A 27,961-nucleotide genomic window follows, 5' to 3' on the forward strand; every position below is an offset into this window, starting at 1 on the left:
GCCCTCGTGGCACAGCCGGGCTGGCTCGGCGTCGCCGTGTGCCCACGGCATGGAGCTGCCCTCGTGGCACAGCTGGGCCGGGGTCCTGCCCAGCACCGGGACCCTGCTTGGCCCCAGCGGCCCCCGGTGCATCCCCGTCCCTCGGGGCTGGGCTTGGGGGGCTGCGCGGGGCTCCTGGGAGGGGGGTCCCCTGCAGAGCCGGGGAGCAGAGGGCACTGCGAGGTCTGCGGGGTGGGCAGCGTCTGCAGGCCCCGCAGCTGCCAGCACCCCGCTCCCCTGCGGGGGGGTCCGGGGGTGTCGGGGGCAGACGCTGGCTCGGTCCTGGCTGCGGCACCGCGGGGGAGCGGCGACCCCGGAGCCCGCGGGCCTCAATCCGCTGCCGCACATCTGCTGCGGGGGCTGGCGGGCACCGCGACACGTCTGCGGGGGTCACTTCGGGGGTCCGCGCCGGGGGGGGTCACGCCACCCAGCCGGGGGGGCTTGGGGCAGGGCAGGGGCCGGGGGCTGCTCAGGAACCGGTGGTGCCGGGGAGCTCCCTGCGCGGCCCCGCGCCCCGCTCTGCCCGCGCACCCCCACCCCGAGCCCCCCCGCAGCTCTGACCGCGCACCGGTCCCGGCGCCGAGGAGGAGCGGGGGGCCCGGGGGAACCGGGGATCCGGCGGGAGCATCCCCGCGGCGCGGCAGCGGGGCGGGGGGGGGGGGGGGCTCCGCGCTGCGCCCGGCTCGGCCCCCGCGCCCCCTCCCCGGGCCGCCCCCCGCCCCGTGGGCGGAGCCGCCGGTCCCGCTCCGCCGCGCGCCTGCAGCACCGGGAGCGGCGGCGCCGGGCGCGCGCGGGGCGCTCCGCCATGGGCCCGCGCCGCCTCCTCGCGCTGCTGCTCGCCGCCTGCACCGGGCTCCTCGGCGGCCGCGCACGTAAGTGGGGCCGCAGCCCGAGCCGGCCCGGCCCCCGCACCCCCGCACCCCCCGCACCCCGGCACCCCCCGCACCCCCGGGCATCCCCCGCACCCCCGCGCATCCCCCGGTTTCCCGGCCCCTCCGTCCCGCCGGGCACCCCCCGTCCCCCCGGGCATCCCCCGCACCCCCGGGCATCCCCCGGTCTCACGCACACCCCCGTCCTCCCGGGCATCCCCCGTTCTCCTGCCTCCCGCCGTCCTCCCGGGCATCCCCCGTTCTCCCGGCCCCCCCCTTCTCCCCCCGGCACCCGCCGCGCCCCGCTCCGCGCCCTCCCCAAGGTCACCGCAGGACGCGGGAGTCCGCGCGCCCCCCCCCGCCCCGCCGCAGCCCCCCCGCCGGCGGCACCGCACCCGCCCGCAGCCGCCGGGGAACCCGGGGTGCCCCAGGCACCCGCCCCGCTGCGCCGCATCCCCGCGCCGGTAGCGGGGAGGGGGCTCGGGCCCCGGCACCGCCGGCCTGGCCCGGCCCCGTGTGCGGGCAGCTCGGCGGGCTCCGCCAGCACCGCAGCCAGCGCCGCCGGGCCGGCCCCGCTGCCGGGGCGGGGGGCTGGGGGCCCGGGCCTCCCCGGGCTGCTCGCTGCGGCCCCTCCGAGCCGGGGCCCGAGCCCTGCCCCCAGGGCCGGGGTGGCCCGGGGACGCGCGGGCTGCGGGGTGGGTGCGGGGGGCGATGCGGCAGGGGGGATGCGGACGGGAGGCGATGTGGGCAGAGGGTGATGCGGGCAGGGATGACGCGGGCCGAAGGCGATGCGGGCCGGAGGCGATGCGGGCAGGAGGGATGCAGGCGGCGGGCGATGCGGGCAGGGACGATGCGGGCAGGAGGGATGCAGGCGGCGGGCGATGTGGGCAGGGGGCTATGTGGGCAGGGGGGATGCGGGCAGGAGAGATGCGGGCAGCAGCTATGCGGGCGGAGGGGATGCGGGCAGGGGGGATACGGGCAGGGGCGATGCAGGCAGGAGGCGATGCAGGCAGGGGCGATGCGGGCAGGAGAGATGCGGGCAGGGGCGATGGGGGCAGGGGCTATGCAGGCGGGGGGCTATGTGGGTGGGGGGGATGCGGGCAGGGGGGATACGGGCAGGGGCGATGCAGGCAGGAGGCGATGCAGGCAGGGGTGATGCGGGCAGGAGAGGTCCGGGCAGGGGCTATGCAGTCGAGGGGCGGTGCGGGCGGGGGGATGCGGGCGGGGGGATGCGGGCGGGGGGGATGCGGGCAGGGGGGCGCAGCGCGGCTCCCCTTGGCCCTGCAGTGAGGGCTGGGGGTGCAGCAAACACTCCTGGGGCTCCCCGGGCTCCGTCCGACCCGTCGGGGGGGCTCTGCGGGGGGTTCCTGCGGGGGGCTCGGGCCCTGCGGATGCCGCGAGGGTTTGCACGGAGCCCCCCCGGCCTCCCACGAGGGACCGAGCCCGGCGGCTGCCCCAGGCGGGGCGGGGCGGGGCGGGGCGGGACGGGACGGGGCGGGGGGCCCGCAGAGGTGTGTCAGCTCCGCTGCAGTGGGAGGGGAGAGCGGGGGCCGGGCCCGCAGAGCCCCCGCAGAGCCCCCGCAGAGCCCCCGAGCCCGCGGGGTCGGCGGGGCCGGGCCGGGGGTGCCGCCGCGGGGACACCGCCCGGTTCAGCGCCCCGCGCCGGCCCCAGCCCCGCTGTCCCCGCAGGACCCTGCTACGATGAGCTCGTCGCCCCCCTCTACTCCTCCTCCATCGGGGCCTCCTCCCGGTACAACATCTTCTACTCGGCCAGCTTTGCCCGGCTGCACAGTGAGTGCCCCCGGGACCGGGGTGGGCGCCGGGGGCGGGCGGTGTCCCCAGCCAGCTCTTGCCTCGGGTGGGGCTGGGGGGGACCCTCGGGTGCCCGCGGCAGAGCCCTCAGCATCCCCCGGGCGTGGGGAGAGCCCCACAGCCCAGCCAGGCGCTGCGGTGGGGGCCGAAGCAGCCCCCGCTCAGGCGGGAGCCGCTGGGTGCGGGGCCGCGGGGCCGCTGAGCCGCTCCCCCCGCAGGCACCAGCGGCTGGTCCCCCGACCCCCGCGATAAGCAGCCCTGGCTCCAGATCGACCTGATGCAAAAGCACCGGATCCACGCGGTGGCCACGCAGGGGACCTTCAACACCTACGACTGGCTGACGCGCTACATCGTGCTCTACGGAGACCACCCCACCAGCTGGAAACCCTTCTTCCAGCAGGGCAGCAACTGGGTAGGCGCTGCCGGGGCTCCCGGGGGCCCCTGCGGGTGGGAGCAGGGACCCCTGGCCCGGAGCGAGACGCTGACGGCGGCCCTTCGTCCCCAGACGTTCTTCGGGAACGTGAACGAGAGCGGGGTGGTGCGGCACGACCTGCACTACCCCATCCTCGCGCGCTACGTCCGCATCATCCCGGTGGCCTGGAACCCGCGCGGGAAGATTGGGCTGCGCCTGGGCCTCTATGGCTGCCCCTACCGTAAGTGCCCGGCTGGGGGGCTCCGGCGGCAGCCCCCACGCCGGGTGGGACCGTGGCCCGGCCACCCGTGTGGCAGGGGGCCAGCCCCTGGCTCCACCATGGCTGGAAAACCCTTTCCCAGAGGGGGTTGTGTCCAAGTGCTCTGCAGCCGTTAGCGCCGGCACAGACCGGAGCAGAAAGGAGCGTTCCCCCGTGGCAGGGCGCCTGCTGCTGCGGGCACCGACGTGGCGGGGGCCGCCCCGCTCTCCCCAGGGTCCCACGTGCTCTACTTCGACGGGGATGACGCCATCTCCTACCGCTTCCGGGCCAAGAGGATCAGCACCCTGGAGGATGACATCTCCTTCAACTTCAAGACCCTGGAGCAGGATGGGGTGCTGATGCACGGCGAGGGCTCGCAGGGCGACTTCATCACCGTGGAGCTCAAGCAGGCCCAGCTCCTCCTGCACATCAGCCTAGGTGAGCTGGGTCTGGGGGTCGGGGGGTGCGGGGGGCCGCGGGGAGCCGGCGGCTGAGGCTGCCCGTCCGCAGGCAGCAGCCCGGTGCACGGCCGCGAGGGCCGCACGACGGCGGCGGTGGGCAGCCTCCTGGACGACCAGCACTGGCACTCGCTGCGCATCGAGCGCTACGGCCGCCACGTCAACCTGACGCTGGACGGGGAGGTCAACCGCTTCCGCTGCCACGGCACCTTCGACCAACTCGACCTCGAAACCGAGGTGGGTGCGGCGGGCGGGGGGCTGCCAGGATGCTGACCCGCGGTCCCCCGGTCGGGGGCTGACCCTCTCCCTCTGCCCCCCAGCTCTTCTTTGGGGGGGTGATCGACCAGGACAAGCAGCACCTCACCTACCGGCAAAACTTCCGGGGCTGCGTGGAGAACATCATCTTCAACGGGGTCAACATCGCCGACCTGGCCCGGCACCGGAGACCCAACATCCGTTTCGAGGTCCAGCCCGGGGGGGTGGCCCCTTCCCTGGGCGTCCCGTCCCCGCCATAGGGGTCCCCTTTCCTGGAGGAGGGCCAGGTCCTCAGCCCCGCTGTGGGGTGACCCCTGCCCCGGGGCCAGGTTCCCTGCCGCTGTGGGGTGACGCGAGGCCGGGCAGCGGCCGTGCTCGGCTGTCGGTGCCGCATCGACCGAGCAAGGTCGTCCCTGGCCCGGGGCGCCCGCTCAGCCCTGCCAGACAGCGGGACTGAGCGGGGCGACGGGGGCCAGGGCTGTGGGGACGGGGGGGTCTGCCCACCGCGGGAGCCCCCCCGTTCCTCACCACCTCCTGCGGTCGTCCCCAGGGCAGCGTGGGCCACTACTGCCAGGACCAGCTGAACACCCCCATCACCTTCGCCGGCATCGACAACTACGTGCGGGTGCCGGGGATCCCGCGGAGGAACCGCCTGGCCGTCAGCTTCCGCTTCCGCTCCTGGGACACCGCCGGCCTCCTGCTCTACACCGGCTTCGCTGACCGCCTTGGCTCCCTCGAGGTGATGCTGAGCGAGGGGCAGATCAACGTCTCCATCGCCCAGCCCGGCAAGAAGAAGCTGGAGTTCGCCGCGGGTGGGCTGGGGAGCCAGCGTGGGGCGGGGGGCCGGTCTGGCAGCGGTGCCCCCCTCACGCCCTCCTCCCCCTCCGCAGGGCATCGCCTGAACGATGGCTTCTGGCACTCGGTGCAGCTGGTGGCACGGGACGGCTCGGCCGTGGTGACCATCGACGATGACGACGGTGCCGAGTTCCGGGTTGCGCACCCCTTCCAGCTCCGCACTGGCAGCCAGTACTTCTTCGGAGGTGGGCGGCGGGGCGGGGGCCGGGGCCGGTGGGCGCCCGGGGGCCGCTCACCCCGCTGTGCCTTGCAGGCTGCCCAAAGCCGGCCACGGTCACCGGGTGCTGGTCGAACCAGACGTCCTTCCACGGCTGCCTGCAGATGCTGAGCGTGGACATGCAGCCCCTGGACGTGGAGCTGCTGGTGCAGCACCGGCTGGGGCAGTACTTCAACGTGCTCTTCAACGTCTGCGGCATCACGGACAGGTATCGGTCGGGACAGGGGCAGCAGCCGGAGCGGGCGGGGGCCCGGGGCTGTGCCGGTGCCAGGACAGGAGCCCTCTGTGCCCTCAGGTGCACCCCCAACCTCTGCGAGCACGACAGCCGCTGCGTCCAGTCCTGGGACGACTTCACCTGCGTCTGCGACCTGACGGGGTACAAGGGGGAGACCTGCCACAAATGTGAGCCCGGGGCCGCGCGGGCTGGGGGCAGGACGGGCACCTGCGGCTCCTCCCGGTGCCCCCTCGCGCTGACCCCAGCCCCGTTTCCCCCTTCCAGCCCTTTACAAGGAGTCGTGTGACGCGTACCGGGTCAGCGGGAAAACCTCCGGGAACTACACCATCGACCCGGATGGCAGCGGGCCGCTCAAGCCCTTCACGGTGTACTGCGACATCCGAGGTGGGGGCAGCGGGAGGGCGTGGGGGTCCCTCTGCCCGGTGCCCCCGCAGACCCCCGCATGGCAGCCTGTGCATCGGGGCCGGACCGGGATGGAGGCAGCGGGAGCACCCCGGGTGTCTGGTCCTAACGGCCCCCCTGCCTCTGCAGAGGACCGGGCGTGGACCATCATCCGGCACAACCGGCACTACGCCACGCGGGTGACGGGCTCCAGCGTGGACCAGCCCTACCTGGGGGCCGTGGAGTACTGGAACGCCTCCTGGGCCGAGGTCTCGGCGCTGGCAAACGCCTCCAAGTACTGCGAGCAGCGCATCGAGCTCCACTGCTACAGCTCCCGCCTGCTCAACACCCCCTGTGAGCGCCGGGAGGAGCGGTGCCGTGCCGGGGGGCTGCACCGTGGGGCTGAGCCGTGGGGCCATGCTGTGGGGCTGTGCCATGGGGCTGAGCCGTGGGGCTGTGCCATGGGGCCGTGCCATGGGGCTGAGCCGTGAGGCTGTGCCGTGGGGCTGTGCCATGGGGCCGTGCCACGGGGCTGTGCCATGGGGCTGAGCCGTGGTGCTGAGCTGTGGGGCTGTGCCATGGGGCTGAGCCGTGGGGCTGAGCTGTGGGGCTGAGCCCTTGGGCCGCGCTGTGGGGCTGTGCCATGGGGCTGAGCCGTGGGGCTGAGCCGTGGGGCTGAGCTGTGGGGCTGTGCCATGGGGCCATGCTGTGGGGCTGTGCCATGGGGCTGTGCCATGGGGCTGAGCCGTGGGGCTGAGCTGTGGGGCTGAGCTGTGGGGCTGTGCCATGGGGCCATGCTGTGGGGCTGTGCCATGGGGCTGAGCCGTGGGGCTGAGCCGTGGGGCTGTGCCATGGGGCCGTGCCATGGGGCTGAGCCGTGAGGCTGTGCCGTGGGGCTGAGCTGTGGGGCTGTGCCATGGGGCTGTGCCGTGGGGCTGAGCCATGGTGCCGTGCCGTGGGGCCGTGCCCTCACCCTCCCCTGTGCCCGCAGCCGGGCTGCCCTTCAGCTTCTGGATGGGCCGGCACGACGAGCGGCACTACTACTGGGGGGGCTCACGGCCGGGCATCCAGCGCTGCGCCTGCGGGCTGGACAAGAACTGCGCAGACCCCAAGTACTTCTGCAACTGCGACGCCGACCACGCGCTGTGGTGAGCCGGGGGGTGCGGGGCGCAGGCTCGGGGGGGCTCAGACAGGGGTTCCGCAGCTGGTGGAGGGGCAGAAGCCCCTCACGGCCCCTCCGACACACGTGCCATCTGCAGGAGGACGGACAAGGGTCTGCTGACCTTCGTGGACCACCTGCCCGTCACCCAGGTTGTGGTTGGAGACACCAACCGCTCCGGCTCCGAAGCCCAGTTCCTGCTGGGGCCCCTCCGGTGCTACGGAGACCGTGAGTGACCGGACCCGTGGAGGGTCCCCTGCCCGCGGAGGGCCCGTGCCCGTGGGGGTCCCGTGCCCCTCCCTCACCACCCTCCTGCTCCCCACAGGCAACACCTGGAACACCGTCTCCTTCAACAAGGGCACAGCCCTGCTCTTCCCCACCTTCCAGGCCAACCACAGCCTGGACATCTCCTTCTACTTCAAGACCACCGCCTCGTCTGGCGTCTTCCTGGAGAACCCCGGCTCCCGAAACTACGTCCGCATCGAGCTCAACAGTACGGGCGGGCTGGGGGTGTGGGGGCACGGGGGGGCTGGGGGCTCCTCCCCACACCCTGTCCCTGTCCCTGCAGCCACCAGGGACGTGGTGTTCGCCTACGACATCGGGAACGGGGACGAGAACCTGACGGTGCGGTCGGTGGTGCCCTGGAACGACGACGAGTGGCACCAGGTGAAGGCGGAGCTGAACGTCAAGCTGGCGCGGCTGCGGGTGGACAAGCTGCCCTGGGTGGTGCGGCCGGCCCCCCCGCAGAGCTTCGTCCGCCTGGGCTTCGACAGACCCCTCTACGTCGGTGAGACCCCCCGGCTGCGTCCCCGCGCCCCCGGCCCCCGCCTGCCGCGGGGTGCTGAGTCCCGGCCCCGCTGCAGGCGCGGCGGAGCACAAGATGCGCCCGTTCCTGGGGTGCCTGCGGGCGCTGCGGATGAACGGGGCGACGCTCAACCTGGAGGGCAAGGCCAACGAGACGGAGGGCGTGCGGGTCAACTGCACCGGGCACTGCCAGGACCCGCCGGTGCCCTGCCAGAACAGCGGGCTCTGCGTCGAGCGCTACAGCCACTACAGCTGCAACTGCAGCGTCTCCGCCTTCGACGGGCCCTTCTGCAACCACGGTGAGCGCCCGCGCCCGTGTGTGCCGGGGTGGGGGGCAGCAGCCCCCTGCTCCCGTCATGCCGCGGCTCCCCGGCAGACATCGGCGGGTACTTCGAGGAGGGCACCTGGGTGCGGTACAACATCCTGCCCGTCTCGCTGTACGCCGCCCGCGAGTTCGCCAGCATCGTCAGCAGCCCCTGGCAGCCCCTGCCCGGCTACAACCTCACCAGCGAGGAGGTCAGCTTCAGCTTCAGCACCACCTCGGCGCCCGCCGTCCTGCTCTACGTCAGCTCCTTCGTCAAGGACTACATGGCGGTGCTCATCAAGGATGATGGTGAGGGCAGCCCCCCGCCGCGCCCTGGGGCTCACCCGGAGCCGGTGGGGACCTCCCCGAGCATGGGGCCGCACGGGACCCTCCTCCACCCCGCCGCCGGCACCAGCCCTGCGGAGGGGCTGGAATCACCCGCCCGGAGCCCCGGCCCCGCCGACGGCCCCGCTCTGCCCGCAGGGAGCCTGCAGCTCCGCTACCAGCTGGGCACCAGCCCCTACGTCTTCTCCCTCACCACCAAGCCGGTGACGGACGGGAGGCCCCACCGCGTCAACATCACCCGCCTGCACCGCACGCTCTACACCCAGGTGTGGGGCTGGGGGCCGGGCTGCGAGGGGGCATGGGCAGAGGGCAGGAGGAGGAGGAGGAGGCTCAGCGGGCGCTGACACCCTGCGCCTGCCCCCCAGGTGGATTACCTCCCCGTCATGGAGCAGCAGTTCTCCCTGTTTGTGGACAGCAAGCTGGACTCGCCCAAAAACCTGTACCTGGGGCGCGTGATGGGTGAGCTGGGTCCTGCTCTTGGCTGCCACCCCCACCCCGTGCCGGGATCCCTGCGGGCACCGGCGTCCCCTCTGCCCGGCACGGTCCTTGCCCTCCGCGGGGGATGAGCCTGCTCCTCTGTGCTCCCGCAGAGACCGGCGTGATCGACCCCGAGATCCAGCGCTACAACACGCCCGGCTTCTCGGGCTGCCTCTCGGGTGTGAAGTTCAACAGCCTGGTTCCCCTCAAAGCCATCTTCCGCCCCACCAGCGTCGTGCGGCCCTACAGCATCCGCGGGGAGCTGGTGGAGTCGAGCTGTGCCTCCATGCTCCCCCTCACCACCGTCCTCATCCCCCCCGAGATGGACCCCTGGTACATGGGCACAGGTAGGGGCTCTGGTGGGACCCCAGCGGGGAGGGAGCCCCCCGGCAAGCGTCAGCTGCGGAGGGGACGCTCCAGCACGAGCCCGGTCTCAGCCGCCTGCTGTCTGTCCGCAGAGTTCCCCCACGTGCACGACGACGGCTGGATCGGGGTCGTCATCGGGTGTAAGTGAAGCGCCCGGCTGCTGTCCCCTCCCTCAGCCCCCCAGGCCCCTCCGCAGCCGCTCACCGCCGGCTCTCCCCCCCCCGCAGTCGTCACCTTCCTGCTCCTGCTGCTCGGGGCGCTGCTGGTGCTGCTCTACTTCTACTACCACCGCTACAAGGGCTCCTACCACACCAACGAGCCCAAGGCCGTCCAGGATTACGGCAGTGCCACCAAACCGCTGTCGGCACGCAAGGACCAGAACCTGCCCCAGATCCTGGAGGAGGCAAAAGGAGACTAGCGGGGCCGGGGGGGGGGGTGGGACGGGCTCGCAGCCCCCACAGCCCCGGGAGCTGCCCGGGGCCGAGCGAGCGTCGCGGGACCAAAGGGCGAGCACACCTGAACTGCCAACGCCGCCGGCGGACCGCGCCGACTGCCAGCCTCTCCCCGCAGCCGCCGCAGCCCCGGAGCGCGGCCACAACCCGCCGAGCCGCAGCCCCGCTCGCCCCGGCACCCACGCCGGCAGCGCCCGCGCCGGAGGCAGCCGGAGGCAGGGTGCTGCCTCCCGCCAGCTGCCCACCCTGCCCTGCCCGCGGCGGGGAGCCCACCACCGCCGTCCCCCCCCGCCAACGCCGCCCGCCCGTAGATCGCCCCGCTGCTTCGCTCGCTTCGCCAGAGCCACGAAGGAAGCCACGCAACAGCCGGCCCCGGAGCAGAGCCCGGGGCGCGCCGAGCAATACCCTGCCCACGCGGGCGACGGCCGCGCTGCCACGCATGACGCCGCCGCGCTTTGCCGAGACGCTGCTTTCATACGATCAGGTACGGATCCTTTCTACCATTTTTGTTGCTGGATATTCTACTACACTCTGGTTTTTTTATTCTATCGGTTTGTATAAAAAACCAAACGGAAGCTCCTGTCGGGTGTTCTGTTCCGCGTGTCGTGGTGCGTGGTCTGTAGTTTGCTACTTCTCTGTACGAAGTGCCGGTCCTGCCGATTACCTCCAGCCCAGGGAAGGCTCCTGTTCACTCGCTGTATTGTGGTAAGACAACGTCACAGAAATGCATTTACCTACCCAAAGGCCTGGCTCCACTGGGCACCTTATTTTTAAAAAAACGTTTTGCTGAATGAGGTGTGAAGATACTCAAATAAAGGCAGAATGATGGCGTTTGACGCTCCCCAGCCTTCGCTCCGGCAGCCCGGGTGTGCAGGGGCCGCGGCTCCTCTGCCCCCGCCACGGCTCAGCCCGTGCCTGGGGGGGGGACGGGCACGGACGACGGCGATTCCCACTCCCGGTGCGGGACGCGCGATGCAGAGAGCTGGGGCTGGACGCAGCTCAGCCCACGGCTACGCCCGCACCACAGAGCACGTCCTGCTCTCCCCGCCGTGCAGCTCTGCTGCATCCCAGCCCCGAGCCGGTGCCAATTCCGGCAGCACCGGGCTGCTCGTGAGCCCCCCTGGGCTCGGGCTGCCGACCCCCACGGCCGGGACAGCCGGGCTGAGGACAGGCAGGGAAGGGGCCGCTGCCTGCAGCTCCCTGGGGTAACAGAGGCCAGCAAGCCGCAGGGGGACGTTCGCTACCACTTTATTATGACAAAGGCTACAAGCCACATTATTTTTAAAGTGCATTATTATTATTCACCAAGAACAAACCACAGACACAAGCCTGGCATAGTGCAGATATGGCCAAGGTGGCAGAGGATGCTGTGCTGAGCGTGGGGCCGGGGCGAGCCGGGCGGACGGAGGTGGCAGCGAGCAGGGCTCAGGCAGGTGCCGGGGTACAAGCGCTGCTCCAGACAGACCCAGACCCCTCCGAGCCCCAGGAGGACGTCACGGACAGCAGGAAGGACGGACGGACAGCCTCGCCTGCCAGGCGGGAGGCTGCGAAGCGCATGGCATGGGGCTGTGCCAGGGAAGCTCGGCCCCAGGCAGACCCGGGGGCTCTCCGCGTTCGCGGGGCGCAGGGCTGCGATGGGGCTGTGCCTCGGGAGCCCCGCACTTTCCCGAAGGAGCAGAAGGGCCCCAGCACCGCTCGCTTCTGCGGGGCCCCCGGACAAGCAGTGCCCACCCTCCGCACCACTGCCCCCCGTAAAGGGGTGAGGGGCTCCAGCCCCCCCCCGGTGCCACGTCAGGGCTCAGCCGGGCTCATCACCGCGTCCCGGAGCCCAGCGCTGACGCCCGGCAGGCGGCTGGCAGCGCACGCGGCTCCGAGGGGACAGCCCCATCCCTGAGGGCACCCCAGGCCCTGCTCAGGGAAGAGCCCCCATCCAGGCTGCCCGGTCCCAGGCCCGGAGCAACGTCCCTGCCAAGGTGCTGCTGAGGGACGACAGCTGCCTGGGACGGTCCCCCCACCCCAGGGCGGTACACGGGGCCCAGCTGCCGGCTGGGAAGGATTAAAGTGCTTTTTCTTTTTCTTTTTGCATGGGGTGCTAAGGCCAACCCTCACCCCGCCAGGGGACACCTCCCCTTCATCCCCGGGGCCAGGACAGAGGCAGAGGGTCCGAACCCCCCGGCAGGTTTCAGGGGAGCCGTCCCTGAGGCAGTGGCACGGCTGCTGCGCCCTGTTCGAACCCCAGCACGGCAGCGCTCCAGCCGTCCCGTGCCAGGGAAGGCTCCGGCCCCGAGGGCACCCGCTCTGCCAGCTCCAAAGTGCCCGGTGCCTCCCAGGGAGCCCGTGCCGCTCCGCAGGGTGGAAGACCCAGCTCCGGTACCGCGGGTGCGGGGTGGTGGGTGCCCGTCTCCGCTCCGGGTGCAGCCCCAGCCGGTCAGGGGGGTCCCCCCCTCCGCAGCCCCACAAAGGCCAGGCAGCAGAGCAGCTGGGGACGGGCAGGAGCCAACCAGCCACCCCCCAGCCCCGAGGAAAGGCCGAAGGCTGGGAGCGCTTCCTCGGGCTCACGGGTTCCTGCTGCCTCTGGACTCCTCTTGTGCTTGCAGCAGCACCCTGTAACACTGTCTCTAACCAGCTCAGTGGCATCCCTACCCAAAGTGACTTTTTTGCATAGTGCTGCTCTGCCCATCCCCAGGCATCGTGCCACGCCGGCCGCGGCCAGGCGTCCCTGTCCCCCAGCCAGCCGGGGCAGAGGGGGAACAGAGCCCCAGCAGCAGCAGCCTGGGGAGCGCTGCAGACGCGTCTCTATGGCTTCCAACCCTGTCGCTGTCCTCATCAGCAGGACAGAACAGGCAGCACGAGGGAGCACCCGAGACCAGAGCCCACGCCAGGGACAGGGCCGGTGGGGAGCGCCAGCCCCTCTGCCCCCGAGCTGTGCCCCGGCTCTCGGCGCAGGTCGTCCCTCACTCACTCGTTCTTCCAGAAGCTGGCGGAAAATGGCAAGAGACTGAGAAGCTGCAGCTGTCCCTCCTCCTGCACCACAGCTTCTCTTCAAGCCCCAGCCTGGTCCGTGGGCTCCCTGCAGCCCGGGGGATCACCCGCAGAGCGAGGGTCCGGAGCCTGCCCCAGCCCCGGGCTGGCAAAGCTGCGCCCCGGCAGCGGACACTCGCCCTCCTGCCTCGAGTCTCTCTCCGGGCGTCTGGACAGAACGCAGCACTTGGGACACACACAGCGACAGGACAGCAGCAGTCATGTCAGCGTGAAGCAAACATGGCATTGCCTACAAGGTGCAGCAGCAAGGTGGGGACGGCCCCACGCAGAGCCTAGATGATATCCGTCTCCCGCTCTATGCCGACATACTTCAGGGCATCTGCCTGGCTGTACCTGTAAGACAGGAAAGTCACGGCTGCTGTAAGGACCCCCCTGTGCTCCCCACAAACGTGTGCACAGAAAGCGGGGTCAACCCTGCACGCCAGTCCCCAGCCGGCTGCTCCCAGGGTACCTGTAATCGAAGAAGAGCTCCTCTCCCGCCTGGATGGCCCTCTTGGCGAAGATCCCGATCCGGTGGTCTCCGTTCACCATCACAACTGCAACCAGAGACACAGCATCAGAGGCGTGCCGCCGCGGCGCGGGCCAGGAGGTCTCGCAGCACTCTTGCCCTGCCTGGCCAGCTGCCGGCCCCCGGGGCCACGGCCCCGAGCTCCTGCCCAGCCGCTCTCCAGCGGCCGTCTCTCCTCGAGCAGGAACGTGATCTGCTGCAGGGGGGAGGAGGCGGCGTTCAGGTCTTGGAAGTTCTGCTGCTCCCACAGGCTCGGGGTGACTCGGGACCCCGGGGAACCCATCGCAACCCCAGAGCCGAGCCGGACCCCAGAGAGCTGCCCCCACCGAGCTCTGCCTGGGCAGGGATCTCTCACCTTTGGCATAGCAATTGGGGTTCACCGAATGATTGGCAAAGCGGATTTTATTTCCTTTCCGGGTGGCATCAACAACAAAATCTATCAAGAAAAAAAAAAAATGAAAACTGTAATGTAGAGACAGGCCTGCAGGCAACAGACAGGCAGCGACTGCCCACCCGGCCCCCAGCCCCTGCCAGGAAGCCGGCGTCTCCCCCAGCCCCTGCAGCCCCAGGCAAGTTACCGTTGTTGAGGTTGAAGAGGAAGCTGGACATGTACTTGTCATAGACTTTCCCTCGCCGGTCAGCCTCATCCTGTGAAATAAGCTGGAGAAAGAGGAGGCCTTGAGAGATGCAGTGCCCAAGGGCACAGCGAGGGTCGCTGCGAGGATCAGCGCTCCCCTCCCTCCTGGAAACACCCTCCCACCTTCCCACCCCACGGGTGCGAGCTCGCCAGGGCTCCCAAGGATCGGGCAGAGACAAGAGCTGGGCTCCCAGGGAGCAACACCCACAACGCGCTCCTCCACGGCCAAGGGCTTAGAGGTACCGAGATGGTCCCAAAGTGGGGCAAGGTTCAATCTGTAGACCCGGTCAGAGCGAGCCCACGGCCACGGCCGAGCTGGGAAGGGACACTGTCCCCACCGGCCCAGCCCAAGGAAGCCCTGCCACTGCGCGCAGCCCCCCGAGCACGCAGCACGGCAGCCCCAGCGCAGGCAGCAGCACTGACCTCACCACAGTACTCGGAGATGAACTCGTTCTTCTGCACAGATTCCTTGATGAAAGTCCCCCAGCCAGCAACGTCCGACGGTGCCAGCAACAAATGCTGGAGGAAAGGTGGAAAGGGAACGGTTACGGTCGGCAGGCCCAGCACCCGCAGCACACAGCTCGCACCCCGTGCACCAGGCAGGCTGCACAGCAACTGGGCAGAGCTCTGCACCGCCCGGCAGCCACACGCGCCGGGGTTCGGGCCGTGCCCGGAACGGCCGTGCTGTGCTGCCACGCACGGAGTCCCAGCATCACAGGAAGTCTGAGGGGCGAAGGGGAGCCCGTGTCTCTCCGGCATCCCCTGGTGCAGGTGACGCAGCTCCCTACAGACTCGCAGGTCGTGGCACCATCGGGCTGGAGCTGCACACTACTTGACACCCACTAATTTGCATCTTTCTCTGAATTTTGGTCTTTTTTACGTGCAGTCCCTTGCCCTAACCAGCAGAATTCTAGACCTAACCTTTCTCCAAAGTCACTTTTTACACTCCCTTGCTCTCACCCTTCCTTACGTAACTCCCATCTCCCTGTTTTCACATCCATAATCCATACTCCAGATTAAGCGCTGCAGGAGCCTGGGGCAGAGCTGGTCTCTCCCAGACCGCCTCGCTCAGACAGCAGCGGGTGGCTCGCACCCCCTCTCCCACGCAGCAGGACCCCGAGGCAGCCCCTGCTCGCAGCCCAGAGCCCCGCCGCTGCCAGTACCTTTTTGAGACCCCTCTGGATGCTGCAGTTCTTGCAGGAGACCACCTTGCAGTCCCAGTGCTCCGAAGCCCCGCAGGTCAGGCAGAGGTCCGGGTCACACTCCCGCACGGCCAGGTAGCACGGGCACTGCTTGGTGTTGCACTGGGTTTTACAGCGGCAGCCCGGGAAGCGGTTCTGACCTGCAGCAACACAGCCCATGGTTTTGCACCGTGAGGTTTTTTCGGAGAACAGAGGGGCCACGCAGTGTCCCTGCCCCGCAGAAGCCCCTCCCGAGCCAGGTCTCACCCCGGCAGGCCCTGGGCAGGGGTAGAACTAAGCCTGTCTGTGACCAAGGGCCACGCTGCCGGCCACTGCCCTGCTAACACAAGGAAGGTGCCTTTGCGCTAATAAAGAGCTCTGGGCAGCAGAGGCAGGAGCCCCCAGACCACCTGCGTGCCCCCGAAGTCACAGGGACACAAAGACACAACGAGACGAGGCGAGCGTGAGGCCGCACGCGCACCCGGAGCCGGAAGCAGATCACAGCTCTGCGTGCACGGGAGCTTCCAGCAGCACTGGCAGCGAGCAGAGCACAGACCACGCACAGGGTCCTGCCCATCAGCATGGCTGGAGAGGCTGAGCTGCCTCTTGGGACTAACTGTGCAGTCTGAACATGAACAACCCGGACAATCTAACCATAACACACTAGCACAGAGAACCTTGGAGCTGGAGTTGGCTCCCTGTCACCCTGTAGCCTCTCCAGCCCCACGCTGTGTCATAACCCTTAACGAACCCACCCCCAGAAGCTCCACCGATGTGGGCACGTGCGTCTCCATTGCAGAGCTGGGAATGGAAGCCCAGAGAGGAAACATCACCATGGCAGAGCAGCGACCCAGCTCCCACCCTAACTGCTGGGCACACATCCTGCTCTCAGGGAACCAGCAGCATCACCCACGGGTTGTTAGTGCTGGACACAGACATGGGGATGAGCGTTCTCTAACTAGAGCGCGGATCTCAGCTGCTGAGAGTCACGGGGCAGCACGGAACAGCTTCCCCTTGGACTTTAGCAGACTGCTCATCACGGACAGAGCAGTGAATGCAGGAATAAAGCAGGGCTCCAGCAAGTCCCAGCTCTGCGCCCGCCCTCTGGTCTGTGCCAGGAGAACTGTGCTGCTCCCCTGCCCGATAGCCCCAGGTTTCTCCTTACAGTCAGGGTTGCACTGGCAGAACTTCTCACAGAAATTCTGAGTCATGATGCAAGGGCAGGAGCTGTCGCAGGGGTGCTCGGGGTGGTCACAGGGCTGGTAGTTGTACACCTGGGTAGGTGAATTGTCTAGAAGAGGAGGAGAAAGGCCCACATTAGAAGCTGAATATCGCAGAAACGTTTGAAAGCAGCATGCAGAGGGCTCTGGGGCAGAGAAGGTGCAAACTCCCCGTTTGCTGCAGAGGGCAGGGAGCCCAGCAGCACCCAGCACCAGCTCCCGCAGGACACGGCCGCCGTCACCGGCACAGCCGATCTGACGGCAGGGCTGACGCCAAACCGCAGCCTCTGCTCTGCCTGGAGCCAGACCGCGCCGCGCGCAGAGCCCCAGCGCGAGCACTGCCACGGCGGGGACTCCCACGGCACAGCCGCGGGGGGGCTGGCCCACAGCACCCCACGGAGCCCGGCGGCAGGGAGCTGCTCCCCCTGCGCGGGGCTGGTGAGCGGGACATGACCACCCCGCCGCGCATCAGAGACGGAGAACTCGATGGTGCGGGCCAGCAGCCTCGCGAACCTCACGTGGTGCAGGTACCTTTCTTCAGCTGAATCTTCCTGCAGTGCGCAGCCCACAGCCTGGAATCACAGAATCACAGAATCACAGAATGTTCGGGGTTGGAAGGGACCTCTGTGGGTCACCCAGTCCAACCCCCCTGCCCAAGCAGGGTCACCTACAGCAGGCTGCACAGGACCTTGTCCAGGTGGGTCTTGAATATCTCCAGAGAAGGAGACTCCACAGCCTCCCTGGGCAGCCTGGGCCAGGGCTCCGTCACCCTCAGAGGGAAGAAGTTCTTCCTCATGTTCAGACAGAACTTCCTCTGCTTCAGTTTGTGCCCATTGCCCCTTGTCCTGTCACTGGGCACCACTGGAAAGAGCTTGGCCCCATCCTCCTGACACCCACCCTTCAGATATTTATAAGCATTTATTAGGTCCCCTCGCAGCCTTCTCTTCTCCAGGCTGAACAAGCCCAGCTCCCTCAGCCTCTCCTCGTAGGGGAGATGTTCCAGTCCCCTCATCATCCTTGTAGCCCTCCGCTGGACTCTCTCCAGTAGCTCCTCATCTTTCTTGAACTGGGGAGCCCAGAACTGGACACAGTACTCCAGATGGGGCCTCACCAGGGCAGTGTAGAGGGGAAGGAGAACCTCCCTCGTCCTGCTGGCCACACTCTTCTTGATGCACCCGAGGATTGCATTGGCTTTCTTGGCAGCCAGGGCACACTGCTGGCTCATGGTCACCCTGTCGTCCACCAGGACGCCCAGGTTCCTCTCCACAGAGCTGCTCTCCAGCAGGTCCACCCCAAGCCTGTACTGGTGCATGAGGTTGTTCCTCCCCAGGTGCAGGACCCTGCACTTGCCTTTGTTGAACCTCATCAGGTTCCTCTCTGCCCAGCTCTCCAGCCTATCCAGGTCACGCTGAATGGCAGCACAGCCTGCCGGTGTGTCTACCACACCTCCCAGTTTGGTGTCACCAGCAAACTTGCTGATGGTACATTCCAACTCTTCATCCAGGTCGTTGATGAAGAAGTTGAACAAGACTGGGCCCAGTACTGACCCCTGGGGCACACCACTTGTCACCAGCCTCCAACCAGACTCAGCACCGCTGATGACAACCCTCTGAGTTCTGCCATTCAGCCAGTTCTCTATCCACCTCACCGACCAAGAAGGAAGGAAGCAGAGCGGGGCTGAGGGGACGCGTGAGCCCCCGTCAGCACCGCCGGCCCGCACGGCACCGGAGACCGGCGATTCCACCGCGGCTGTCCGGCAGCTTCATGCATTAATAACCATGCACCAGCCACAAAGCGGAGGAAGACGAGAACTCCGCCGCTACAGCATTAGTGATTTAAGGCAAATGCTGAAGCCAGAATAAGACTGGACACACTGGGATCGGCACACACGCAGCAGGCTGCAAGTCAGGGAGCTGAGGCTCAGGCTGCCGTCGGGACAGCAGCACCGGGCCCCCCGCAGCAGCGTGGCACTGGAGCCAGGCACCGCGACGGGGCAGCCGCAGCCAGGGCAGGGCCAGCGCCCGGCCAGCACCAGCAGCCCTGTGTGACAGCAGGACGTCTGCGCGGATGGGAGCCAGATGGGGATTACCAGGAATGCTTTGGCACAAAAAGCAGTGGATCTGGTTGCATTTTAAGAACAAAACAAGCTTGTCCAACACTTGCCTGTGCTTCCTTTTCTTCTTCTGGGATGGATTCATTAACTCGTTTGTTGGGAGCTTTGTTATAAGTGATTCTTTCACTGCAAACTGAAAGACCTAACAAAGAAGAGAAGCAAAAAGAAGAATAAAGTTTGGTGTACTCAAATTGTTTTTATCTAAAGCACTAATGGAGAGAGTGTAAGCAAGCACACACAGCAGGGCCCGCAGTCCCCGGACCAAGAAGCGGGCACTCCTGCCCCCCGTTTCACTGACCGTGGCTGTCATCGCTTCTCTCGCCTGAGAAACGGGAGCGCCCGCCCTGCCAGCTTGCCCGGCCTCCAACAAGGCACTCTGGAGAAAGCCATGAGCACCGGGCATGAGCAGGGCTCGTGCCGCAACACAGAATCACAGCATGGCAGGGGTTGGAAGGGACCTCTGTGGGTCACCCAGCCCAACCCCCTGCCCAAGCAGGGTCACCCAGAGCAGGCTGCAGAGGACCTTGTCCAGGCGGGTCTGGAATATCTCCAGAGAAGGAGACTCCACAACCTCCCTGGGCAACCTGGGCCAGGGCTCCGTCACCCTCAGAGGGAAGAAGTTCTTCCTCATGTTCAGACGGAACTTCCTGTGCCTTCAGTTTGTGCCCATTGCCCCTTGTCCTGTCGCTGGGCACCACTGGAAAGAGTTTGGCCCCATCCTCCTGACCCCCACCCTGCAGATATTTAGAGGCATTTCTAAGGTCCCCTCGCAGCCTTCTCTTCTCCAGGCTGAACAAGCCCAGCTCCCTCAGCCTCTCCTCGTAGGAGAGATGCTCCAGTCCCCTCATCATCCTCGTAGCCCTCCGCTGGACTCTCTCCAGTAGCTCCTCATCTTTCTTGAACTGGGGAGCCCAGCACTGGACAGAGTACTCCAGATGAGGCCTCACCAGGGCAGTGTAGAGGGGAAGGAGAACCTCCCTCGACCTGCTGGCCACACTCCTCCTAATGCACCCCAGGATCCCATTGGCTTTCTTGGCAGCCAGGGCACACTGCTGGCTCATGGTTAACCTCTCGTCCACCAGGACACCCAGGTCCCTCTCCACAGAGCTGCTCTCCAGCAGGTCCCCCCCAGCCTGTACTGATGCCTGGGGTTGTTCCTCCCCAGGTGCAGGACACTGCACTTGCCCTTGTTGAACCTCATCAGGTTCCTCTCTGCCCAGCTTTCCAGCCTATCCAGGTCTCGCTGAATGGCAGCACAGCCTGCTGGTGTATCTACCACACCTCCCAGTTTGGTGTCACCAGCAGCAGTGCTGCAAAATAACACCACTGAACTCCACCGAGCGCTGATGCAACGCATTCCTCGAGGCCGTTTGTGGCAGCGCAGAAAAGCCAACGGGCAAGCGGCGGCCGAGACCTCGCTGCCGCGGCGGGGCCGGGCGCTGCGGTGCCTGCCCTCCCCGGGCACCCACCTGCTTGCACGTCTTCGTTCCCAGCAGCCGGGCAATGGAGCAGAAGTTGTTGAAGTAGGTCCCGTGGAAGACGCGGAAGAGCGATTCCTCGGCTCCCGTCCACTCAACGGGCTCCTGTGGCGTCTCCACCGCAAAGAGCTGCGACGAGGCCGGGCTCAGCTTCTGCTTGGTGGGGGTCTGGCAGCGCGAGTTTGCCTCTGGGAGGAAAAGCAGACGTTAGGCCAAACACAGCACAGGAGAACGCACCCTCACCATCACCGCTCCCGAGGGCCGCGGTCCCTCGGCAGTGCCCGGCCCCTCGCCCCAGCTCCAGCACCAGCTGGGATGGCGGTGCTGGATCCCTTGCAGCAAGGCAGCGCCGGAGCCACCGCGCCGTGGCTGGCCCGGGATGGAGCCCCCCGACTCGGGCAGCAGCACTGGAGACGCCTGGGGACGAGGCAGCCGCTCTCCCCTCTCCCGCCCGGGACAGGACCCAGACAGACGGAGCCCTCCGCCCGCAGGAGCTCACTCCGTGCCAGCCACCACCCCTTCCCTCCACGCGGCAGGAGCAGCTCGGTGCTCGTCTGCCACGCGAGGAACGCTCGCCCCTGGCAGCTCCACGGAGAAGCCCCCCCGCCTCGGCAGCTCCCCGGCCACCGCTCCCCGGCCACCGCAGGGACAAGCGCCCAGGCCAGCGTGGCCCTCCCGGCGGCACCTTCCTCGGCACAGCCAGGCGAGGAGCGAGGAGCCGAGGGCTCTGGGCTTTGCCTGACAACGTTGCTCCTTCCTGGGAGAGGACAACGAATCTCACGGCAGCACGGGCCGGGCCTGGCGTCCCCCGTGTCTGTAAGGTCCGGCTTGTTGGCTACCGCCCACCTCCACAGCCCGCTGCGCGACGCAGAGGCAGCCCGGCAGAGCCCCGCTGCGAGGTCCCACCTGCCCTCACCGCTCCCCGCCGAGGGCACAGGGGTGGCCCCGGGCTGGCATCGTACCCGAGGAGCTAGAGGCCCACTCGTTGCCCGTGTCTCGGTCGCTGTCGCCCTCCCTGGTCTCCGTGACGGCAGAAGCCGGGGTGTTTGAGCAAGAGGCACCCACCACGTGGTGCCTCCGGCGGCGCCGACCCGAGCACTTGGACCTGGGGTTGTGCAGCGCAGCAAACTCTTTGGCTCCTTCCTGCAACCAGAGCAGAAGACAAGGCGGGTGGCAGATGACCAGGGAACACAGAAAGGCTTCTCCACAGGCCCTGGGGCAAGCCCTGCCCTGCCACCACCAAGAGAAGGTGGAGGACCCGCTGCGGTCCCTTCAGCAGCTGCCGAGGCCCTGCCAGCCGCCCGCACTGCACATTCCCGCTTCGCTGCCTTCGGCGTCGGGGCTCCCTCGCCCTCCAGTCTCCTCCCCTGCCTCTTGCCCCGGCGGCGAAGCTCTCCCTGCCTCTCCCTCTGCTCCAGCCTCGCAGCTCCCCGGGAACCCCGCACCCGGGCCAGCCGACCAGCTCTGACGCCTCCAAGGGCACCCATTTCCCTGCAGCCAGCTCTTCCATGAAGGACCATTTTCAAACCAGTTCAAGCCTTCCCTACCCACGCTAGATTCCTTCCCCAGCGTTTTTAAACCTGGGCTTCATTTTTCAACTGCGGCACCGAGTCCAGAGAAATCATTTATCACCACAGCTTCCCATCTGCTAGCTATGAAATTAGTCTGCATCGGAGATTTGCTAAAATAGGCATCTGGTAAGGTCTGCATTTGGATTCATGCTCCCCTGAATCCAGTAAGGACCTGAACAAATTCTGAAAAATCATCAAAGTTGTGAAAAGGACCCACAGAGTTCTGCAAAGCAGGGCTGGCCAGGCCACTTCTCTCGTGGTTTCAAAAGCAGCAACGCAGAAACGTACCAGCCAGAGGAAACAGTCTGCTCCGCAAGGATCTGGCTCGATCTTGGTCTCTCTATTCTTTCGTTTGTACACATTAGGAGTAGCATGAAAAGCTGAAAAAATAACAGTTATCTTTACTATTAGCATCATCCAAGGGTCTTCCCTCACGCTGCAAGGGACAGGGACGGCACGAACTCAAGGAAGGTAAGTGGGAGCCCGAGGCAGTCGGCAAGAGCCCTAGCAGCTCTCCCAGCAGCGGGGAACGCGGCAGCAGGACCTCCTGGCCAGCCCCACTCCAACCCATGACGGGGTCTCAGCAGCACTGAGGGAACACTTGGGAAGAAGAGGACAGAAGAAAAAGATCTGCTTTCAGACTGAAAAAAAAAAAGACCACATGATCTTAATATTATATCTTTTAATAAATAATTCACTGGAAAGAGTCCTGTGACTTTCCAAAGAAGCCCTTAGACCTGGGAAACAGCAGGTCCAGCAGCTAACCAGTATCCAAAAGGCTTCGGCAGGACAAACTGCAGGAACACGACTAAGATGAAGCTGTAAGTTCCAGTGAGTCAACAAAACACAGGGGCATGTCCAGACTTTGGAAGTGAAACATTCATGCCTTTCCCTGATGAGCTTCTGCAAAGCAAGGGTAAAGTCTGGTCGCGGCAGTGTTTCTGGCACAAACTGCCAGGAGGCTCGAACGCGGCGTGCTGAGCAATGGTGAGAAAGAGGGGACGGCCACGCAGGTCGGTTTACCATCCGTTTGAGGGAACGAGTGGAGCCGTCTTTACAAAAGGCTTCTGGGCACCTGTCAGCTCCTAAGGCTCCACTGCAAACTCCGGGGAGGCACCGCCCTCCACAGCCTGCAGCACAGACACTAAGCAAGGCGAACAGAGGTACGAAGCACTGAGGAAAAATGAGGAGAAAAGGGCCCTAGGGAAGCGTCCGGCCGAGACTGCACTTACGATGCAGAAAACAGTCGTATTTGAAGCAGCGGCGGCAGAAGAGGGTGTGGAAGGAGTGCAGGGACTGCTCTCGCTGGACCGACTTCGCGCACGGCCCGTCTATGTTGGGAGTGCACTGTGGCGGCAGCACGTTCGGGTCCGACACTTCTGTGAGCTCCCGGTACCTATTCGACAAACAGAAACACCCACAGATGCGCCTGCTTCCCTAACTGGGACACTTTACAAGACCACATCACTACCTGGGCCAGGAGGACTCTGGCCCAGACACCTCGAGGCTAAATACAAGTTTCTAATGTTCTGCTCCCGGTGCCTGGGGCCAGCTGAGCTCTACCTGCTGCTCAGAGCACAGTGCTGTTTTCTGAAATACAGATTTCAACTGTTACTAACAAGGGTAATAGACAAGCAGAAATCTTCTACCTCTCTTTCATATCATCTGGGAAGCCGTATTCAGGAAACATAGAAGAAATAGCAGTGAATATCATGTCATTTGGAAACCGCTTCTTCGAACACTTCTTGTTACCTAAGAAAAAGAAGAGAGACAGCCCCTCAGTTAAGCTGGATGTGAACGTGTCTTTCCTTCTTTCACAGTGATTCCAGTAGGTGTTCAGGATTGTATTTTAAGAGACAGAAAAGTAATCCCATACACCTTTTGTCCTGCAGCTAGGCTACAGCATTTCCAGATGTAGCACAACCTGCGGCTTTCGGAACAGCGTAACGTGTTAATGGAAGTTCTAACCATTTCTTAGGGGCTGTCGCTATTTATTTGTACCAAGACAGGATTTGCAGACAATGCTTTTCTACATCTGCGAAAGGTCCTGGTATTTGTGCTGCCCGCATCACGATAAACCAAAGACAAAGACGAAACTACCAGTCAGCATTCTGAAGGTCATGCAGGACACATGAAAATCCCACAAACCAGAGCTTCCTCTACATGACAGGAGCTCCAGGTGGCACAAGGGAGGGAACAGGAACACTAATACATAAACAACGGGTCTGGAAGCGACTGAAAACGTCCACCTCCCTGGCCTACAGCAGAATTGGATCCACCTACAGACCTACTGATGGGTGCCTGCCAGACCAGCACCTTAAAACCCCCAAGAGCAGGGACCCCACAGCTGCCTCAGATGATCCCCCACTGCTTTGCTCATCTTACCACGAAATGGTTTTCCAGATGACTCGTCTAAATTCTTCCTCACCAGACCTTAGGCTGGTGACTTCTTATCCTGTCCACTGGGGACAGTAAGCAAAGCAACTTCCCTGCTGCTTTCGACTCCCACACCAGAACTCGCCAAGCTGGTCACTGCCCTCAGCGACACACTAATAACCAAGCGTGACAGCAGGACAGCGGTGGCCAGCTACGCAGGCAGGGCAGGATGGAAACGTGACCAACACAGCCCCAGTTCCCGTGGCCAAACCCACCTTCCACTGCAATTCGCTTTCTTTTCCTCGTGACTGGCAGCTCCTCTTTCCCATCCTCCTGTTTAACCTCAGAATCATTGTGTCCCTCCTCTTCCTCGTCCGAGTACTGATTCAGGGCGTTCACTAGCTCCAGGAACACAGCATCACTGATGAGGACTGACCCTGAAATCATTTCTGAAACCGAGAGATGTCAGCCAGTTTGTGGGAGTGCCATCACCTTTCACACTCCTCATGGTGGTACATCACAAACCAACCACACGACACTGCTGGCAACCACAACCCACCTCGCAGTTTTGTAGGGATAGGTGGGATTTTAATGCTAGAGTCCTAAGAGCAGTGTATCATTTTCAGCAATCCAAGGACAGACCATACCAGTTTTCCACTGCCCTCCTCCCTCCAGGAAGAGTTTTACAATGGGGTAAGGCAGCACTGTAGTGAAACACACTGGCTTTTCATTTCTGAAAAGACTGATTATGGTCTTGGCTAAGGTCACAAGCGAAATGAGGTTGCTGAGCTCCTCCTAACCTCTAGCACGTTTTTCAGCACCCCAGAGCACTCCTGCGAACCCTCCAGAGCACCCCAGGCCTAGAACGGAGTGGGATCTCAAAAGGCAGGACTGCGTCCTTGCAAACTACAACAGCAGGCACATTCCTGTTTTCCTGCTGTAAGAGCTCCCACAGAAAAGCTGGTTACTGCTGCCACCTTTTGACTTCTGAACTTCTTTAATACGTTATTTGCGAGAGACTGAATGGACAGTGGTGATCGCTCCCAGGTTACCTTCCTCTCCATGAACCTTCCCGTCATAGTTATTAATAAGTTCTTCAATGAAAGTTTCATCTTCTTCCTTCACCTCATCTCCCATGTAAGGGATATTGCACAGAACAGTCTCATCCTCCACCTGAAGAGAGATCAGATCCAACTCAGAAAACCAGTGCTTGCCGATTCCCTGCCTGGCTGTGTCCCTCGGGCTGCTCCCGTCCGTTCAGACCCGCAGACAGCACAGGGCAAAGCAGAGGTCCAGGCTCCCCGGCTGCAGCTTCAGATGTCTCATCACCAACCCTTCATTCTTACCCCACGCCAGCAGCATATCTCTGACCCCTAAGAGTGCAATTTGCTTTAACAAAGAAGAGCTGTGTCTCCAAGGCTTACAGAAACTCAGGAACACACACCTTGCCAAGAATAACAAACAGCCAAAAAACGTCAGGGAGATTGCGTTCAAGGCAGAGTAGAACTGGAAGAGTGAAAGGCAAACCGGTAACTCACTCCCCGAGGAACACAGCCAAAGCTGAGGAGCATTCTCGTGTTAACCACAGGAGCGAGGACACCGGACCTGCACTGCCATGGCACCACCGACCCACTCTGCATTACAGTCGCTGGTAACACCCCACGTGGGCAGGAGCCAGGCTGGCTGCAGACAACCTGCTTGTTTAACAACCAATCTTACCACGCCACACCAAAATCTGCACCCGAATCACTCCCCACGCTGCTACGATAAAGGAACTAATCCTCACTAGCATCCCTGCAATGAGACCAGCAGGGTAATCCAGTCACAAAGGAAAGCACCTGCCTAAGAAATTAAACCCTTTATTTAAAAGCGAAGACAAATCTTTAGAAAAAGAAAACAAAAAACCCCACAAAAATGTATTTACTCCTTGAATCCTGTGCAATAACGGTGGCCCTATCAAGGAGTTGGGCGTAAAGGAGAGACTAGCTGGGTACGGCAGCGTGGTTAACACGAGGCTGGTTTACGGGATTCAACAAAACGAGCAACTAAAACAAGACTTCCCGTCCTCCCTCGAGCAGGGGTCACTTCAGATGAGTGGGCCGAAGAGGGCATAATCACTCCACAACCACGTAACAATTACAATTATTCACACTCAGGTCTCACACCCCAGAGCCTTCCTACGTACCATGAAATTCTGCTGGAGAGGGGACCAGGAGTACATAATGGGCACCAGTGCCACCGTGTTCAGGGTCCTCATGTACAGCGTCTGGCTTGGAAATCCTGGGAAAATGCTCTCCACGGTACACTGGAACACGAGCAAAGAGCGGGGCAGTGAGGAAACCGCCCCTGCGAGGCCGTCGCAGCCAGAGGGGAATCGCACTTTGGGCAAACCCGGGGGAGCCCCACATCCGCTCCTTGGGACTCCTTCACAGGAAAAGCCTTTGGGGTGTTTTTTTCCCATTTCTGCACCCCAGAAGAGTGTGAGGCACGGCCTGACACTGACGTAGGACAGGACACACGAAAACCGATCCCGTGCCCTCACCGCTCCCTGCAAAGCCCTGGTGCTGCTGCGCCCCTTCCCTCTCCACACCTGCTTGAGGAAGGGGTGCCCGCTGACCGGCTTCATCAACTGCACCGGCTGGACACGAAGCTTCTTCCAGTCTTCATTCAGAATTTGAGTCTTCTCGTGAACCTTCGCAAAGTTGGCCACAAACAGAGCCTGAAATGAGAGAAAGCAGCACTCAAAATTTAAGAAATAATGTTAGGAAGACTAAAACTCCTCCTGCGATCTTGTTTCAAGTCTCAAAACGTATGCAAGGCAGAGCACTTCAGACTGGTCATACCCTTTAGAAGGAATTCTGGTTAAACTCAGCACTGGTACAAAACTGTGCTGAAAATCCACCCCAGAGCCAGTGGGTTTCGGTGACTCCTGATCCCAGCTGACCCCTTCTAAAATCCTGCCTGCGGAGGAGCGAAGCTCCAGCGCCAGTCAGCTGAAACCCCCCGGCACCGAGAGCACTCAAGCAGGGAGAGACTTTAAAGAACAAGCAGAGACGAGTCCTCTCGCTGCAAGCACTCAGCCAGCCGACTTCTGCGGACCAGAGACGGTGCCGGCACGGCTCGAGGCTAATAACAGAGCGCGAGGAGAAGCAGTACCTCTTCCAGCTCATCCAGCTTGTAACTAAACCACAGCTGATGGACTCACAGGATGAAGCACCCGTCGGATCGCTGCCGGAATACCGCACGCTAAAGCGAAGCACCTCGGAGACGCCCCTTCAGCCAGCGCCACCACCGCTGTCTTTACCTTAGCTCCCATGTTCGCCTGAAACCTCTTGAGCTGCCGGAGACGCATATATTCCGACTTGACTTTTCTTTTCCAGTATATAATGCACTTTGATGTTGGAGGAGTGGCGATTTCCATCTTTCTGTGCAAGTACAGAAAGAACAGGCATCAGATAACGGAGAGCCTAACCCTGTAAGCGCGTGCTATTAGGGGAAAAACATCCCCGTGGGTTCGCACCGCGTCGCGGACCTCGGCGAGAGAAAAACAACTGCGCAAACTGCGCCAGGCCCGCGGACGGAACGCGAACCGCATGACGCGCCCCGGGGACGCCGCCCGCAGCGGGAATGAAGCTCCGGCCCCCCCCGACCCCCCGGGCAGCCGCCCGCACCCCCGGGGCCTTGCGGGGTGTCCCGTCCCCCCCCCCCGCCGCCCGGGCCCGGTGCCTCTCGCGGGGCCGCAGGGCTGCTGGGGACGCGCACCGCAGCGGGCCAAGGCGGGCCGGCACCGCCGGAGAGCGGCGGCGAGGCCCAGGCCCGGTCCCGGTCCCGGTCCCGGTCCCGGTCCCGGTCCCCGTCCCCCCCCAGGCCCAGCCGGTACCGCGAGCCCCGGCCCCGCCCCCGCCTCGCACTCACTCCTCGGCCATCGCGCCGGGGGGAGGCCGCGCGCCCCTGCGCAGCCGCGCCTGCTCCGCGCCCGGGGACAGCCCCGCCCCTGCGCTGAGGCCACGCCCCCGCGCTGAGGCCACGCCCCCGCCCCGCGGCCCCGCCCCGCCGGAGCGCGGGGGCTCTGGGCCCGGCTGAGCCCCGCGGGGCGGGGCCGTTTCAGCCCGGAGAGCCCCCCCGCACCGGTTGCG

The 27,961-nt window shown here is 64.9% G+C and overlaps 2 protein-coding genes across 4 annotated transcripts; one reads left to right on the forward strand and one right to left on the reverse strand.

Moving 5' to 3' along the window:
* Positions 1-824: 824 nt before the first annotated feature.
* Positions 825-10,525, forward strand: CNTNAP1 (contactin associated protein 1). Its single transcript, XM_075443367.1, has 24 exons — positions 825-911; positions 2,598-2,699; positions 2,939-3,132; positions 3,226-3,373; positions 3,626-3,829; positions 3,902-4,086; positions 4,170-4,313; positions 4,655-4,916; positions 4,995-5,144; positions 5,213-5,384; positions 5,472-5,578; positions 5,676-5,795; positions 5,943-6,146; positions 6,784-6,940; positions 7,052-7,179; positions 7,277-7,444; positions 7,520-7,738; positions 7,815-8,054; positions 8,132-8,368; positions 8,543-8,670; positions 8,770-8,863; positions 8,995-9,228; positions 9,340-9,387; positions 9,475-10,525. The coding sequence occupies exons 1-24, from the start codon at positions 845-847 to the stop codon at positions 9,663-9,665; spliced, it is 3,903 nt and encodes a 1,300-aa protein (XP_075299482.1). The 5' UTR covers positions 825-844; the 3' UTR covers positions 9,666-10,525.
* A 415-nt stretch (positions 10,526-10,940) lies between these two features.
* EZH1 (enhancer of zeste 1 polycomb repressive complex 2 subunit) lies at positions 10,941-27,821 on the reverse strand. Of its 3 annotated transcripts, none has more exons than XM_075443368.1 (20): positions 27,741-27,821; positions 27,130-27,250; positions 26,416-26,544; positions 26,011-26,130; positions 24,878-24,998; positions 24,101-24,274; positions 23,099-23,201; positions 22,682-22,845; positions 21,738-21,829; positions 20,841-21,021; positions 19,870-20,066; positions 18,451-18,542; positions 16,819-16,859; positions 16,233-16,358; positions 15,050-15,228; positions 14,310-14,405; positions 13,828-13,909; positions 13,605-13,685; positions 13,193-13,277; positions 10,941-13,074 (listed from the first exon to the last, which is right to left on the reverse strand). In XM_075443368.1, the coding sequence occupies exons 1-20, from the start codon at positions 27,749-27,751 to the stop codon at positions 13,014-13,016; spliced, it is 2,256 nt and encodes a 751-aa protein (XP_075299483.1). In that variant the 5' UTR covers positions 27,752-27,821; the 3' UTR covers positions 10,941-13,013. The 3 variants fall into 3 exon arrangements, with proteins under 3 accessions (XP_075299483.1, XP_075299484.1, XP_075299485.1); XM_075443369.1 differs by having other exon boundaries at positions 27,130-27,246; positions 27,741-27,808; XM_075443370.1 differs by lacking the exon at positions 27,741-27,821 and adding an exon at positions 27,588-27,606.
* Positions 27,822-27,961: the final 140 nt, after the last annotated feature.

This window comes from Opisthocomus hoazin, chromosome 26 (assembly GCF_030867145.1).
Source record: "Opisthocomus hoazin isolate bOpiHoa1 chromosome 26, bOpiHoa1.hap1, whole genome shotgun sequence".
NCBI lineage: Eukaryota > Metazoa > Chordata > Aves > Opisthocomiformes > Opisthocomidae > Opisthocomus > Opisthocomus hoazin.